The 17,636-nt window shown below is 39.2% G+C and overlaps 2 protein-coding genes across 2 annotated transcripts; both read right to left on the bottom strand.

Moving 5' to 3' along the window:
* Positions 1-298: 298 nt before the first annotated feature.
* vmn2r1 (vomeronasal 2, receptor 1) lies at positions 299-5,933 on the bottom strand (the record flags this gene model as incomplete). The annotated part of the gene is made up of 14 exons (XM_079245926.1): positions 299-629; positions 815-1,014; positions 1,097-1,332; positions 1,468-1,663; positions 1,759-1,919; positions 2,604-2,727; positions 2,840-3,067; positions 3,153-3,273; positions 3,562-3,746; positions 3,929-4,054; positions 4,167-4,358; positions 4,450-4,692; positions 4,781-5,072; positions 5,710-5,933. The coding sequence occupies 14 exons, from the start codon at positions 5,931-5,933 to the stop codon at positions 299-301; spliced, it is 2,859 nt and encodes a 952-aa protein (XP_079102052.1).
* A 928-nt stretch (positions 5,934-6,861) lies between these two features.
* gmps (guanine monophosphate synthase) lies at positions 6,862-17,636 on the bottom strand. Its single transcript, XM_079246344.1, has 16 exons — positions 17,464-17,636; positions 15,428-15,600; positions 15,182-15,296; positions 14,878-14,975; positions 14,168-14,271; positions 13,724-13,917; positions 13,087-13,252; positions 12,748-12,899; positions 12,480-12,653; positions 12,115-12,220; positions 11,785-11,900; positions 10,929-11,054; positions 9,926-10,041; positions 9,664-9,794; positions 8,897-9,069; positions 6,862-8,743 (listed from the first exon to the last, which is right to left on the bottom strand). The coding sequence occupies exons 1-16, from the start codon at positions 17,488-17,490 to the stop codon at positions 8,642-8,644; spliced, it is 2,073 nt and encodes a 690-aa protein (XP_079102470.1). The 5' UTR covers positions 17,491-17,636; the 3' UTR covers positions 6,862-8,641.

Raw genomic sequence — 17,636 nt, 5'->3', positions numbered from 1 at the left:
ATCCTACCATTCACTCTTACAAATACAACATTTAGGATTTAGCTGAAATAAGTCATTTTTTAAAATCATTTCCATGTTTTCGAGATGCATATTCATGTGACAAATGTACTCATTAATTACAATAGCTGACATTGTTTGAAATTTATCAATGTTGTATGTATATTTTCTGTTAACTAAAGATTAGCACGATCATTACTTGATTTGCAACATTAGGTAACCCCAATAAACTGAAGCAATTATGTAAAGAATTCGCTTGCAGTACAGTCAGGTGATTTCTGATATCTGGTTTCTTTTGTCTTTATGTCCCTTGATCGTCAATGGCAGTGGAAGCAAATGATGCATTGATCTCAGTAGCAGCTGTCGCCAGGGAAGCAGAGGTCCCAGTCGAGCAGCCATCACGGGGTTTGGCACGGGGCCTCATCATCTCCTCTCGGTTGCGTTCAGGTTTGACTAGAAGAATGTAGCACTTTGGGAAGAAGATGCAAGTAAGAAGGCCAAAGCTGGAAGCTAGAATGGCAAAAATCTGGACAGCAACCATGAACTTGCCGCGTGTGCTGAGATAAGCCGGGACAAAGGAGATCCACACAATGAAGAAGACCAGCATGCCGAAGGTCACACATTTTGCCTCACTGGAGGATAAATTAAAAAAAAAAAAAAAAAAAAAAAAAACACATACAAAGATATGAGGTTTAGAATGAAAACATTAACAAATGCCAATCCACTTATTTGTCCTTTTATGTCATTTTATCTGTTTATGGACATGTCATTACAGAATATGAAGACATGTGAACCCAGAAATCTTTGTGCCTCCTACCTGAAGTGGTCCTCCAGTTTGCGGGCAATGAAGGCAAAAACAAAGGCCAGCAAAGCCAGCAGAATGTCATATGCAAAGATGCAACAAATGAAGACCACAGAGCCTTCATCACACTCCAGGATGATCTTTATATTCTGGGCAGACGTGTTCTTAATAGGATGAGGAGGGAGGACGATGAGCCACACTGTGCACGCTATAGCCTGGATTCAAATTAAATGATAACTTTCACAAGGTCTGACAATGCAAATGTGTTACTTTGTTTTGTTCTTAACATGTTTTTACCTGTATTAATGTTGCCACAGCAGTTATTGCTCTCTGGTGGGCACAAGTTAGACTATCAACTTCTGGGTTTGTTGTGGCACTGATGTCATTGTTATTTATATTAGTTGCAATCACATCGGGGTTGCCACTGTTAGCCGCCGCTTCTGCTGCTGCCTTTGCAGCTTTGGCAGCTGCCTTGGCTTTGACTCTGACTGCTTTCAGGGCTTGAGCTCTGAGCATCAACACTGCTGCCTTACCTGAAGAGAAGAAAGTGTCTTTAACTGCACAGACGTCCTTTTTAAATGAGCAGGCTTCTGCTAAATTAGTCTGGTTGTTTAAACAGTTAAATAGTTAAGTAAAAAGTTATATTTAAACAACATCCAAGAACTTACCCATGATGGAAGAAAGAGCGAGAGCGAAGCCCAGAGCTAAAGCTACTTGACTGGTCATGCAGCTCCAGTTCTGGGGCTCCCCGAGAAAGACAATGGAGCAGAGGAAGGTCACCACCAGGGAGAAAAGAAGTGAGAAACTCAACAGAGCATCATTGGCTTTGACCAGAGGGGTGCCGATATGCAGAACAAACACCACCTGGAAAGAGTAAAAGAGAGTCTGACTATTAGTTCTTGACGCTCAGCATCAAGGGATCTACCAGGAAGTGGAGTTTTCTGCTGTGTGATTCTCACTCCAACACCAATGGTTACTAGAGCTCCAAAGGCAGAAATGGCGATAAGGGTGATTCCAAGTGGTTCTTCAAATGCTAGAAATTCTATGATTTTTGGCACACAGGCATCATTAGCTTCGTTGGACCAGTAATCTCCACTGCACAGGATGCATTCACGAGCATCTGTCCAAGAGGAAAGAGAAGGCCGTGAGAGGGAAGCAGGCTTGTGACTGACAGTGTAATAATTATGTTATAATGAGTGCTTTTGGCTTAATAATCAGATGTTAAGACACCTTAATTCAGCTGTTATGGGTATATGTATGTGTATATGTATATACAATAAACTGGATAAGTAAGTGTATGGATACTGTGTGGGACACAGATATGTGAACCAGGATGAGTAGAAAAGGGTGGGAATTCCAAAAAGGTGGATACTTCTTCCCACTCCTTTTCCAACTTCTTTAAGTAATAATTTGATTATGTAATATTATTAACATTATTATGATTATTTTTTTCTTTCCTTTTAGTATGTATGTATGTATGTGTGTGTGTATATGTATTTATATATATATATATATGTGTGTGTGTGTGTGTGTGTGTGTGTGTGTGTGTGTGTGTGTGTGTGTGTGTGTGTGTGTGTGTGTGTGTGTGTGTGTGTATACATATATATATATACACATACATATATATATCCGTATGTGTACATATGTTCGTATATGTTCTTTCGTTCGTTCAAAATAAAAAATAATTGACAACTGCTAACTTGCTGGTGAGTTCATTACCATTGTCCTCTGAACAATCGGACTTTAAACAAAAGATCAAAAACACTGATATGATAAAGGAATATATAGCAAAGTGGATACTGACTAGTTGTGTTACTTATTTCTCCGTCGGCACATGGGATACAGTCAAAACAGCAGACTGGCTCCCCCTGTCGGATCCCCTTCCTGGTGCCAGGCTGACAGTTTTCACTGCACACTGACCGAGGAGGCTTGAACACACAGAAGCACAAACAACTCAAGCTTACACGTTGAGATGAAACAAGTAATAATGATATAACAGAGCATGTGTTTAACTGCTGTATAAATCAATATCCAACTGACCTCCAGCACTTCATTGTTCCAGACAATGGAGTCGTTCATTATGTGCAATCTGTGCTCCTGTGCTGCTGATCCATTGTAATGTCCCACATTGACATAAGATATCTCCCCATCACGATTGACCTGCCAGTTAATGATGTCATAGAAGCCCTCTATCTCCCCATCATTAAAGTGGATCTCCTCCTCCGTGTGTGGGACTTTGAAACGCACGTTCTTCAGGTAGTACATGAGCTACCAAAAATAGAGATTATGCATTACTAGGACAAATTGCTCTGGATGCTTATCCAAGAGATCCATAAAGCATGCGCATGATTACCTGCCAGGGCTCAAAGTTAGTGATGTTAGCACAGCTTTTCCCAGTGAAAGGCCCTTTTCCTGGTTCACAGTGCTCCAGGTTGTGCAAGGCGTGAGCCACAGCATACACTGCTTTGTAGACACTGAAGGAAGCATTTTTATCTTAAAATTGTTCATATCCATCACAACAAATTTAGTTTATAAGGATGACATTGCATTCACATTCATTGTATGACAGTAGAACTGCTTTCAGAAGATAAAGTTAATACTTTTTAAAGTATTTGTAACCTTGCTTAACACCTGTGGTGTGACCTGTGGTCAGCTACTGGCAGGACAGAAGTTATAAGTAGATGTAGTAGCATGAAGATGCAATGGCTACATTGCTTGCAATAGTTATTCCTTTAGTGGTAGTTTGAGTTGCAGGAACTGACTTGTAAGTGATTCTTAGCTGGGAAACGTCGGAGTATGTGTCATTGAGCTGTGCCACAGACTCTTTCCCATTGCACAGCCCATTGAGTACCCCCCTCACTGCTCTGGGCAATGTGCTGTTCACCTCTTCAGCCCTCTCTTTGGCCATTTGCAGTGCTCTTTCATAGTTCAGAGTGCAGTTGAACAACTACAAAACAAAGATAAAATGACAATGGATTACAATGGATTTTAGATTTTTTTTTTTTTTTTTTACTCAGCTCCTGAATGTGCAGCATTTACTATTTCAGTTCATTATAACTACAACTATCAGAGTTGCATATTTAGTTCAATCCAGCTCCTAGCTTGATTTTACATCTTAAAAAAGCGCACCGTCTCCCAGAATTCCTCCGTCAATGGGTCAGTGTAGGGATCCAAGTCCAGTAGATGATGTTGAAGACCTGGGATATCAGCCCTCTTTACTCCAAAACCCAGTGTGCCAGCCAGGACTGAATTCACCTGAACAAAACCATTCACATTATCGGCCTCAGATCCAATCAGGATGTAGAAATTGGAAATTCCTTGTCTGAACATTCGATCGTCATTTGTTTTTGGTCAACCAAACACTTACCCCAGGCTGGTTGATGAGTGCAGAGGTGATCCAGGCCTCACTAGCAATCCAAGTGCGGTTGGTCACATTTTGCTGGAGCAGCTCAGTGATAAGAGGACTAAGGTCCACTTCTGATGAGAATACCACGATGATCTTGGCTGTGGACTCAACTACAGTTTGAACAATACTGTGAATGGCCTCTGGAGAACTCACCTAGTTTACAAGCAAGAATAAGTGACAAAAAATAAGTAACTGATGAGAAGCCATACCTGAGGACTGAGGATTGCAAATACACATGGTTTACCTTAGGCAGAGTCTCAGAGAAGGAGATACAGACACCAGCTTCCTCCACCTGCTCCTTAAATGCTTTGATACCGTACTTTCCATAATCATCATCAGCAGCAATGATGCCCACCCAGGTCCACCCAAAATGTAGCACCATCTGGGCCATGGCTGTAGACTGATGGTCATCATTAGGAATGGTCCTTAGGAAGGTGGGGAAAGGGAACCTGTTGCTCAGGGAAGAGCATGATGAAAAATAGCTCACCTAAAGATGAAAAACAAACATTTTTATCTCTTTCCAGCCTTTTATTTAGGCTTCATCTGCATTTTTGGAAGCCATGTTTGCCCCCCACCTGTGGAAAGTGATAAAGCCCCAGTATCCTGGCTGTGGCAGTCGACAGATCAGAGCCCCCAGCACCCACAAGTGCAGCAAGAGGTGCCCCGTTGCCGCAGCGGTAGTTGGGCACTGCTTCATCTTGACCTGTCAGGTAGGTCAGGGTTCCCTCCACAGCCTTTGAAATGGTGTAGCAGGAGTCATAGATGACATAACCCAGGTCAGTGTAGGGCAGCAAGTCGGTCCTCTCGTTAATTTCATTGATGGCAAAAAGCATGGTCTGGGTCCAGCGGAAGGTGCGGAAGTTAAATCTGGAGGATCATGAAACAGCAATTAAGGAACAACATTTTACTAGAAAACAGTTTTAATCTGATACATATATATATATATATATATATATATATATATATATATATATATATATATGTATATGTATATATATATACACATACATGCATACATGCATACATACATATATACACATATACATACATGTGTATATATATATATATATATATATATATATATATATATATATATATATATATATATATATATATATATATATATATATATATATATATACATATATGCACATGTAGACAGACAGATAGACATATATGATCTGACATTATTATATATGTTTATAGATATACATCATATATGTATATATGATAATGTAAGATGTTATCTTTATACTTTATAATATGAGCCACAGCAGCTAATTGCTCCTAGACATTCTGCATTGTTTTGTCTTGATATTTGTCCGAAAATTTTGAGTTTCAGAACAATGTGGGACTGTTAAAGAAGCAAAATACTAATTTCTTTCACTTTGATAAGCCTCCTTTTCCATTCATTTTTATAGTGACACAAGATAAACTTTAAGACAAACTAACATGATCATAACAGTGAAAAAAAGACATGTAGAGGTTTAAAATGACGACTCACCCTTCACACCCCGATGAGACAGGCACCCTTGAAGTATTGCCATCAGTGGAAGCCACACGCATGTGAACAGGAAACATTCCCCCAACAACAACCCGTTTCTTCTCTACATCCTTGTAGCCATTCAGGTTGAACTTGGCCTTTAGCTTGCAGGTGGATTCTGCTGAAAGAGATGTGTAAATGCAAAAAAATCCATACAATCCAAGCAAGAAACGTTGGATTTCCATGCTTTGTAATCGCTTAAAGAGATGAGTAAGCGCTCTTTACCGCAGACAGAGGTGTGTGACAGGTGTCCCATCTGCCCTCAGGGGATATAGGATGCTCAAGGTAGCATAACAGATTCAATGGTGCAAAAGCAGACAAGAGGAACCCAGATAACAGCAAATGTGGCATATCTTTTTCTTTTTTAGTGTAAAATATAATTGGGATTTTTGTCATTTTCAAAAACACATAAGAATTGATATTGAACATTATTGGTATATAAACATCACCAGGCTTAGAATATGTCCCACATGACAAAACTGCTTCTAAGGATCACAAACTGGATTCTAGACCATTAAAAATGAACATTTTCCTAGAAAAGCTTTACCACTTAGTGTGTTCTTTCCCTTCCTGTAAATACACTTCATGGCTTCATGCTACAGATAAATCGCCATAGGCTACAAGTTAATTGTCAGCTGCATGTAGTAACTTGTACTGTCTTTACACAACAACCTATTACATTGCAACTGTTCCAAAATCTGACCTTGTCCCAAGAGTGGAGTTCAGCAGTGTAATAAACTAGTCTACTCTTGTTTCTCGGTCCTTGGGGAGGAAAGTCACACCTGAACCCAGCACACAAGCATCAAACAATATTACTGTAAACAGTATTTGTCTGTCACTATTATCCCAAGCATAAAAAAAAAAGTAAGTGTATGACTTTTGCAAAATATTTGGGTCCTGAGTATTTTTAGTGGGAACCCCAAAACGGCTCGATTATTACTTGGCAAATAGTAAAACTCTTCACGTAATAAAAAACATTAAATATTATCTAGGAATACTTTAACAATTTCTCACGTTTAAAAAAAAAAAAAAAAAAATCAACAGAATGCTAAGTGAAGTTTCAACATTGAGATCTTTATTAAAGCTCAGTTTTTCCATTGTACAAACGTCATCGTTGAAACTGCATGCAGTGGCTTAGTTTGAGGCACGTTACTAAGGAGAATGAACATTGGTGAACAAACTTTATAAGAAAAAACTAATCTAGTTGCATAACTTAACCTTATTGATATTTCAATTTCATGTAAGCTGTTTAATAGAAACATATATAACAGAAAATAAGTGTAAAAGGCAGAATAGAGGGGGGAAAAAATTGTTAAGACAGGTTGAGGAAATATTTCAGTTTGTGTTAGTAGTAGTTCGCCACTAAAAGTTAAGGATACGACAGAACAATGAGAGGCACAAAAAAAAAACTGAAGGCAGGAGAACCACCATGGCTGAGTGAAATGTCTCTAATGGGGTAAAATACACCTTTAAAAACTCAGTTAAACCTGAGCACCTTATTTACTGGAGGTCTACATGACAAGACTGGAGATGTAAATATGATGAGCCGAATGATCTGAGGGTACGAAACAGCTATAAGAAGCAGCAACGTTTTACTGAGACACAATGAACTTATTTCAATGGCAGAAACAGAAAGTTAATTTTAACTGACCTTTAACAGTGCAGTGATACACTTAAGATGAAGTTTCCATTTAATGGGTTTGATGGGTTGTTATGGTGATGTAGCACCAAGGCTTTACATGTGAGAAATAAAATGTGCAACAATGTGCACAACACAAAAGCAGCCAAAGATGAACAGACAACAGCAACTGACACGATGTGGTTATAATCTATACCAAACAAGTTTTGATATTGATCCTCTTGCCTTTTTTACTCTTCTTCATAAAAAGCATACATATTGCAGCATGAGGAGAAGAGTGTTACATCCTCCTCTCTGGACATGTCCGTCCAGGTCAGGTCACACCAAGGAGAGAGAGGGGAAAAAAAAAAAAAAAAAAAAAAAAACACACAACAGGCACATACAATGTCACCAATTATATTGGCCTCCTTCACAGCTGCACAGGAGTCATTACACTAAAGGTATTCTTAGGTTGACTGCTGTCCCTGATGGGTACAGCAACAGCTCTGGTCAACAAATTTATGTTGGAGAAGATCGTCAGGAGCCCACAATGTCATAAGTCAATACAGCATATTAAACTTTTGGCAAACCTAAAACCTCAAAAACGTGTTGATTGGTCACATAGATCATCTGCTCAGACACCCTTCATCATAGCACAGTTTACAGGCAGAAGTGAAAATTAACAGAATGGGTAGTCTTAGGCTGAGAAAGTTTTCATCTACAACAATAAAACAAAAACATCAGCAACTGCTGAAGATTTGAAACCTCTCCATTTTACCATATTTTTTCATGACAATAATGGTTGCTTGTCTTTATAGTTAATTCATCCTATTATGCATCTTGAGGCACCGCATCAAGTCCACTTCACTGTCACAGCTTCTCACCACTTGCCTTTTATGGCTGAACTCACAAAAGGAAGCAGCAATTCACCTTTTCACCACAGCGAGGAAATACATTGTTGTACATGAATCAAAAGTGACAATATATTATCAATAACCAACATTAAATCAATCTCTATCGTCAAAATATTAAGACCAAGGAGGAGTGGTGGAGAGAGCAGAGCAGTAGTGCCTCTGCTCATACACCCATCACAGTACAGTCTGCTCTCCATGGGAATGTTGAAGATAAATGGGAGGAAGAGGAGGGAGGCAGGATGGGAGGTGAGCTGAGGGAAGAGGGACAGAGAAGGAGAGCCATTCACCCGCCCTCATATCTGTTGAGTGTGTTTGTGCATTATGTGTGAGTGTGTCCTATATCCATATGCCGTCTTAGGTTCTATTCCCACTCTGTGGTGCCGGGTGGTTTGGAGGTCAGGTCATACATGACTCTGGAGATGCCAGGGATTTTCTTTATCTCATTTACCATCTTTAGCACCACCTAGTGAAACAAGACAAAAAAAACCCCACTTTTTTACAAGGTTCAGAATCAGACAGTAGGGCCGGGAGGCCTCTTAAATTACAACACTTTGTTGCAATATTCCAATAACATATTAAGACCAAGTGTAGAATCTTTTTTTTTTTTTTTTTTTACCTCCTCTGGGATATGGTTCCCAGGCATGGCAGGGATGCCCGTCATGAAGTCGCTGGTGATGAAGGTACGAACCACCACAGAGCGCCTGCAGGAAGGCTGCTTTTGCAGAGGGTCACGGTCAAAGTGCAGGGGAGTGAGGATAACTGGCATCTGGCTGATCTTGCTAGAATATCCTGAAGTTTGAGAGAAGTATAGAAAAGTTTAGCAGAACTGTGTGGGCATGTCTCTCTTCATTGTAGCTGTAAGAGTCCATTAGTCTGCTAAAGAAACGTCAAACAAAAGATTATTTTTCTTTTATTCATCTGGTAATCTCTTTTATATTTCTTTTCTGTTGAACATAAGAACATGACTGCTATTCTTGAACTGAGTTAAAATAATTTCCTGATGTTTCTTTTTTAATTATTAAATCTTTCTCTTTAAATATTTGCTCTTTATATGGTACTTGTGTGTCTCTTGGCCTTGTCTCATTCAGAAAATATTTAATCTCAAGGGACTTCCTGGTAAAATTAAAGGTTAAATGAAATGAAAACATATTTTAATTAAAGCTTAATGCACTCTGTTGCAATTAATTAAGTATTAGTTGTATTCATGAGGAAAAGATAAATCTAGTTTCTGAAATACATTCAGCTCTCTGCTTGTTCACAGATAAAATACTTAAAGCCTTCAAAGAAATGTTTGTTGTTGTTTTTTAACATATTTTTTCTGAAAAGTCGTGACCCTTAAAATACACGCTACTTTCCACATCTAAAAATGACTCAAACACTCACCAGACTCTCTAAGAATAGAATGAGCTACAAAGTCTGCCTGTCTGAGCGTGCTCAGAACACCTGTGGTCAGGAAAGTTGGGGTAATGTCTGTTGGCGGCTCCTTCACGTGGGACCCAAATACATACACAACTCTGGAAAAAGAAGAACCAGGAAAAATAAAACATTAAATTAATGAGTACATGGGATATAATGACTGAAACCATCATGTTTTTAACCACTGAAGACAGAAGACAGAGGCTGCTGGGAAGGATTTCTGTATTACCTATTGACAGTATGGCACATGCGGGGGATGAGTCTGGCCAGGAACATAAGTGACTCCCAGTGTGGAGATTCTTTACTTGTGACACCGCACACATAACTGTAAGACCGGCAATCACCCTGACAGAGAAAAGAAAAACTGATTTTTATCATAAAATCTTGAACTGACAATAATTTAACAGAAGACTCAACACTCATGCAGGATTAATCTCCTACATTTCTTGCTTTGTTTATTTCATGTGCATGTTAAATAGACAGTAAAGTTTTATTAGTTTCTATAAACTGCCAGTTTCCATTTTTAGCAAAGGCAGTAAAAGCTGGTTGTGTTTACCCACAGTGTCCTGTCAAGCTAAGAGTTTGAGGTTTGGGTCAAATTTATTCACCGTCACACAGCAAGAAAAAGGACACACCCACAGACAAAACATAATCATTGGTTGACTGTGATGTTTGTGGGCGCAAAGAATTCTGAAACCATCTTCCTCTGTGAGGAACACTCAGGTCAGTTTAAACTTTCAGAGAGTGTGTTGCTTTTGTCACGGTAAGTCATTTCTACAGGGCACACCCTTCCCAGGCTGAAGGGAAAAAAAGCACGTAAAGAAATGAGAGCCCGAGAGGACTTTATGTCAGCGTCTCCTGTGGTTGACAACTAAATTACACTTATAACAATGATAAAGACAAACAGCTGGTGACAGACTGTATAAAAAGGTTCTACTGCTTCCTAAAAAAAAACACTTAGTGCTCCATAAACATGCAACAGCTGACAAGTTCAACAACGACAAGATATATTTGAACAAAGTTGTAGCTTTTTTGTTGTTGTTGTTCAGCTGCTTTAGCACATATATTTCAAGTCCACACAACATAGAAAAGTTGATTTCTCCAAGTACAATTAGGTTTTTTTCCTCTTAGCAGTGTTTAGTAAAATAATTAAAAAAAAAAAAAAAAAAAGAGAATAACGTCAAAAGAGACTATTTCTACTCTTTTGATGCTACTTTGAGCCTCTGACTTACCTGGACACCAACAGTTTTGATGGGCAGCAGGAAGGCATTGAGTGAATGAAGGCTGGTAACTTGCATGAGTTTCTCCTCCTCCTCATCTGACATGCAAGACTTTACTCTCTGGAGCAAGGCGTGGGGCTGGGGAGCAGAGAAACACTTAAAGTTGGTACATGTGGAACTGATGGGAAAACATCCAAACAAATGCAGCTTAAATTTGAAATACTTTGGCAATTTTACTTTAACTGTTAGGTCTGAAAATCCTTCTTTCATGATAAATAAATAAAAAACTATTGATAATAGTGAATACATGAAATTATATTGTTTTCTGGTGAAGTGTGCCTTATCAATCAGCAGAGGCTGCACATTATCAATAACCACAAAACAGTTAAAGTGTAGTGCTGACACACTTTCACAAAACTATTTCTGGATGCATTCATTTCTCCAGAATTTATTTTTCATATGAAACTGACAAACCAACCTCATTGCAAACAAACTACGAGAACTTTATTAATTCAGATCAAAGTAAGAAATTAAACAATCTAAACAGCATTTACGTGCCACAGATATCAGGTGACCATGTTTTTAACCAGTAATTTTTACTGTGTTGAGCTCATTTACTTTCAAGGTTTCACAATAAAGATATGTCCTGCGTTATTTTAAAACCAAATCACTGCAAATACTGGGTGTTTATTCTCAGACCTTTTATCCGTCTTTGATTTCGCCTACATCTAAAGCAATAACACAAATGGAAAATGTGCACGTTTTAGTTTGAAGTAATGCATAAAACCTATAGCCAATACAACCTCATTACAGTGACTGGTTGCTCAGTAATATGGACGTCAGACTGCAGCCATTGGATTTCACTGACCTTTTTGACACTTGCAGAAAAATCTGTAACAATTTTGAGGATGTTGTTTGTTTCAGCAAAATCCTTACAAATGTAAGGCTCCTCTGCACAAATCACTCTGATGGACAAACCGGGACCTACAGAAAAGGAGAATAATTGATCAGCTTGGAGCAAAGGGGGAGGAGATGTTGATTGAATTAGCAGCTGGTTGGATGATAAAAAGAAAAGATTGACTAAAACCACTGGCAGAAAGGATCAAAAGCAACAATCACCAAGCCTTAAATTGATAAAGTCACAATTGTAAGATTAAGTAAGATGAGAAACATCAAAGATGTGCGTTTATGAACTTGCCAGGAAATGGATGCCGTGAGACAATCTCCTCTGGCAGGCCCAGCTCTCTTCCCAATGCTCTCACCTCGTCTTTATGGAAATCTTTCAGTGGTTCAATTACTTTTCCCTGAAGGGCAACAAATGAGTGATATCAGGACAGCAAAAGTAGAGAACATCTGGAAAACTACATTACTGTGTTGCATAGTTGTGCATTTATAGGGAAGTGTGTAGACAAAACTGCTGAAACATCACCCAATAAATGAAGACGTACAAACAAAATTATACATATGTCTGGAAATGAATCTACATAATTTGGAGGGAATGGAAGAGATTGGGGTCAGTTTGACCAGAAAAAGAGGTCTCGGCCCAGATATCAAGTTGTGCACCTCATCTCTGAGTTTGCGGATGAGCTCGGTGTCGTTGTGGTGTGTTTTGATGACCTCTGCCTTCCCGCTAGCAATATGAGAGGCACTCTCAATGAGATCAGGCCTCAGGGTACCCTGTGCCAGGAAAACCTCTTCTGGGTTCAGATTCATCTCTCCAATTACTTCATTTGCCACCTGCAAAGCGACACCACACACGCAGTGAGATTACATCCTGAAGTAGTGGATTGAAGACAAATGTTGACAAGGATCACCCAAAAGCAGTACTCACTTTGACAAATGTGTCTCCAATAATTTTCCTTTTTTCTTCAGGGTTGGTGGTCATATTCAGAGTCTTGCTGATGCGTTTCCGTGGCGTCCTGTCCTCCTCAGAAATGGGAAGGGTTGTTGTTCCATTATAGAAAGTGTGTGCTGCATTTACCACTGAAAATGAAGATTAAAAATTTGAGAGATCTGCATCTTTACAGATTTCAATAGGTGATTTTGAAGAAACAAAATAAAATAAAAGTATACAGACAAAAAGTTCTAATAGAATTAAAGTTGACAGAATTGTCTCATCAAAACCCCATGAAACTGCACACCACTGAACTACCAGGACTCTATTCTCTACCTTTGAGTTTGATTCCCAGCTTGGTGAGGGCTTCCTCCACATTCTGACTCTCCTTCTTCCTCATAAAACCGTTGTCAATGTGAACAGCAATCACCTGGTCCTGGCTCAGAGCTTTGTTGAGGAGGGCTGTGCAAACTGTTGAGTCTACACCACCACTTAGTAGCACCTGATGACAACAGTTTAGACATGTTTCAGCCCATTGGAAGTAGATCAGACTGAATGTCAACAGTTTATCATATTTTACCATTTAATTATCTGCATGTATTGATTTTTTTACTCATCTTATTTAATGAGGAAAGATAAAATAACCCTCATCATTTCAGTATGTTTCACAGAATCATTTAATACCTTCATACTCCCCTGAGAAGAAGCCTAGTTTGAAAATGCTCAGGGAGTAGACTTCCTCTTTCCAGACAGACCATGGTTTAATTTGAAAGCTCAATTAGTTCTACTTAACTTCACACAATTACTGATGTTACCACCTTCAAAGAAACTACAGCATTTGACAATTAATTTTTTTCCCCCAGTAGAAAAACAAAATACATGAGGAAAATATTTTTAACTCTCTTGTAAATTCTGCTTTACAACAGAAATGGATCCTAGCACATTGATAAAAGCTTTGACAAGTTTCACTCACCAGAACTTTAGATTTGTCGACTTTCTCTCTGATCTCACTGATGCAAGCCTGTTGGCGGTTTTGTACAGTAAAGTTACTCGTGCATCCCGCAATCTCAAACAGGAAGTTACGCAGCATCTCCATGCCTCGCTCTGTCAAGTCAACCTCAGGGTGAAACTGTGTCCCATATAGTTTCTTCTGCTCATTAGCAATCCCTGGATGGATAAATAGACATCATTTAAAAGAATGCAATTTATCCTGATAAAAAAAAAAAACTCATGTAGAGCCTATTTAACCAAAACTACTACCACAAAAAAATACATCTCAAAATACACGCAAAGAATTCTAAAACTATACTGTGCAGTTTCAGCATAAAATGTGCAAATATGGCTGATTACAAATCCCTGTAAGACAAAGACAACAATGTAGTTTAGGATTATCAAGTTTATCTTGTGTACTGCTCACCAGCAATGATGTTTCCTGACTGGGCTACCACTTTAAAACCATCAGCCACTTTATCCACACTGTCTCCATGGGTCAGCAGCACTAGTTCCTCCTTCTGAAGTCCTCTGATAAGAAACACACAGACGTCATTGGACAACATGTAGTGTTTATTTACATGACATGATAGCCAACTGTGTACAGTCTATGTTTGAAGTTAGTTACAAGTACAAGACAGACAATAACATTGAAAACTTAAAAAAAGGAAAATTTTGATGGCCTGAATATTCACGTAGTTTGTGTGAAATTAACAGATCCAGGAAAAAGCAGTTAGGCAGCAAGTATCACTGGAAACTCATTAACATTTCTCTCTAGCTAACATATTTACAATTGGACAGCAGGGTGATTGTGTAGGCTTTAAGCTTGAAACTAATGTCAGACAAACTGATTTAGTTCCCAATTTACATCAACAGAATATGTACATATACATATATACATAAATAACCAAACAACCAACTGTTCCATCTCTCATTTTATGCATCTATGGACAAGTTACATGACCTATAAACAAAGCTTTTCTCCATCTTTTGTATTTAGCCATAATGTTCTTGCACCAAATATTTCTGTATTTCTGTTCTGTCCCCAAATTCCAAGTATAAAGACAATCACAAACATTGTGTGTACAAGACCTAAAAACAAACACTTGAGGCAGGTCACATGAGAAGCCATAATACCTGAAAAGGGAACACGTGTTGTCCAGACCAATGTTGAACACTCCATCCTCCCTTACACTTTTTTTGTGCACTGTCCCACCAAAGACCTTATTCATCATCTGAAATATAACACACACAGACATATTTAATACTTAGGCACAGACTGGACCATAGTCTGTCCGAAGTAACATGACAAGAGCATGTTACTTTGCTCTTGTCAAGATGCAGGATAATCAAGAGTGAGTCTATATTATATGTATATATTTCTTTATTATGCGTGTTTGTGTGTGTGTGTGTGTGTGTGTGTGTGTGTGTGTGTGTGTACCTGCATTCCATAGCAAATTCCAAGTACTGGCTTTCCTATGGTGAATATGGCAGGATCAAACCATGGAGCATCTTCTGCATACACAGAGGCTGGGCCTCCTGAAATAATGATTGCTCTGAGGAGTAGAAAAGAGAGAAACAGCCAAGTTACAAAGCATTAATAACACTTAATACTTCTGTACTGACTAAACAGCTGAAAGAAAGAGAGAAATGTAAACAACAAAAGTATGTTTTTTTTCTTTCCCACCTGTAACCCTGTTCTCTGAGAGCAAAGGCTGGAGTTTCCAAGGGAAGGATCTCGGAGCGCACACACAGCTCTCGCACCCGTCTGTCAATCACCTTCCCATACTGGGCCCCTGCATCCAGGATAGCCACTGCCCCCTCAAATGACCCATTCTGCTGAGAGTTGCTGATCTCCAGCTGTGGACAGAAAGTTAAATAAATACATTGATAGGCTTTTAGTTATGACACAGCATTTGTGAATCTTTGTAGTACCAAAAGGTCAGTTTCATGGTATGGGAAAGACTTAGCACGTGAAAATTTCACTGTGCTCCACCTCTGACTTGCCCATGGAAAATCTGACTCAATCAGACATAACATGATTAAGGACATGTGATCTAAAATATAGACAGACACTTTTCTGAAACGTGCTGCAACCATTCAGCACTATCATGTGAGACCCCAAGTCGGTCAATGACTTTTAGCTTGGACAAATGTGTAACAGGATGTCCTGACCTTAGGGGCTAGAGGCCTTCATTTTATTCTAGAAACATTATATGATGATATAGCATATCCCAAACCATGGAAGAGCTGCAGATTGATTTATGGGTTAATTTCTTTTACATGACCAAAATGTGACCAAAAAAAAAGCCACAGAGAAATGCAAAGCAACAAAAACACTAAACCTAACTCAAATCTGAAGCAACTGACTAAATCAAAACAGAGCTAAAAGACATATAGATGGCTTAATGCTTTCCTTGCACCATCTGTAATGCTTTTAATGTTTTATGTAAAGCACTTTGAATTGCCTTGTGCAAAAAATTTGTTCCACAAATAAACTTGCCTTGTCTAAATAAGAAACCACAAGTGAAGAAAAACAGGACAACTACCAAAAACCAAATAAATAAATCTGATTAAATAACTGTGTCTCTGTGTTCAAATGTCCATTAACAGTCATACCTTGTTTTTAATGATTGGCACATGGTTAGTAGTATCTTTTACAAACACTACTATAATCTCTTTGCCACAGCTGTCGGTTGTCTTTTAGTGAACTGGAATAAAAACTAACTTGTTTAAGACCCAGAAAGATCAAAATGTGACCATTTAGCAATAAATCTGATAATAAAATTGGGTGAAAATGGGCAACAAAAAGAAATACATGACCCCACGTGGTTAGTGAAAACACTTGAGTCGTAAATGTTGTACGATGCATTTAGTAGGCTACTGTTAAGGGGTTTCGGTTTTTGTTTGTTGTTTTATCTAAAGTCAGCAACACACAGATGACATTCGCATAAACTGTACCAGCATAATGCCGAGAGAAATATAGACCGTGTCCCGGCCAACTTCACTAATTCAGTGGGTCATTCGGAGGCAGCAGAAGCTCCATTTGTCACACCGGTAACCCCAAATTGGTTCATAGTAGCTTCGTGACGACGTTAGCACGTCTGACAGTTACGGTGTATTAAATAGTGTGACAGCGCGTATATTAAAAACCTTAGTTTGGTAAAGCATACATTCTAATTTCCCAAACTAACTCCATGTCTCATATAAATTAATAAAATATCTCTTGACTGTGCCGTGTTTGCAAATTCCACCCGGCTAAAGCTAGCTTAAAAATGACCAATGTAGCGCGTTAGCTACAACTGTAGTGAGGAGTGTTAGCCTGTTAGCAGCTGGAAGGCTAGGTCGGGCTATGCTAAAACCCACGCGGTGTGTGGAACTGAAAGGTGTTGGGGGGGTACCCACTACATAAAAAAGGAAACCGCGTATGGTATGAAATATGTGACAGATTTTATATGAGCTAAATGTCCCAGATATACCACGTCTACCTAGTTAGCAGCTATAAGCAACATGTTAATGTAAAACTGCAACAGGCACACAACAGCGTACTAATTGCTCTTCCGCGCTGCTGTTGATAATCTTACATGCTGTCTAACTTTCCCCCCGAGAAGCACGGAGGCCGTTCCTAACCGGGGGGCTGACAAGAGTAGCAACCGGGGTTCTGGTACCAAGTCACCTCGGCTACTCAGAACCGGAGCGGCTTGTACTCCTCTCTCCACTGACCTTGCTGTCTCCGTTGCACAGAGCCATGGAGGACTGCCGTGTTGTGTGGAAAAGCTCTCCCCTTCGCTTCGGTCTCCCAGGTCTCACACAGCGAGCACTGCTGCTTAGTTCCTGGATCAGCACGCCGACTACTGTAGAAAAGCAAACTGGTCCGGGGGGGTTATGGCACAGTC

The sequence above is a fragment of the Telmatherina bonti genome, assembly GCF_933228915.1.
Source record: "Telmatherina bonti genome assembly, chromosome: 9".
NCBI lineage: Eukaryota > Metazoa > Chordata > Actinopteri > Atheriniformes > Telmatherinidae > Telmatherina > Telmatherina bonti.
This window is presented reverse-complemented; position numbering and strand designations above follow the sequence as displayed.

Coding starts and splice junctions, on each gene's coding strand:
- gmps (XM_079246344.1), bottom strand. CDS start 17,490: ATGGCTCTGTGCAACGGAGACAGCAAG. Junction 13,918..14,167: donor GTCAGGAAACATCATTGCTG/GTGAGCAGTACA, acceptor TTATCCATCCAG/GGATTGCTAATGAGCAGAAG. Junction 13,253..13,723: donor TCGACAAATCTAAAGTTCTG/GTGAGTGAAACT, acceptor TGTTGTCATCAG/GTGCTACTAAGTGGTGGTGT.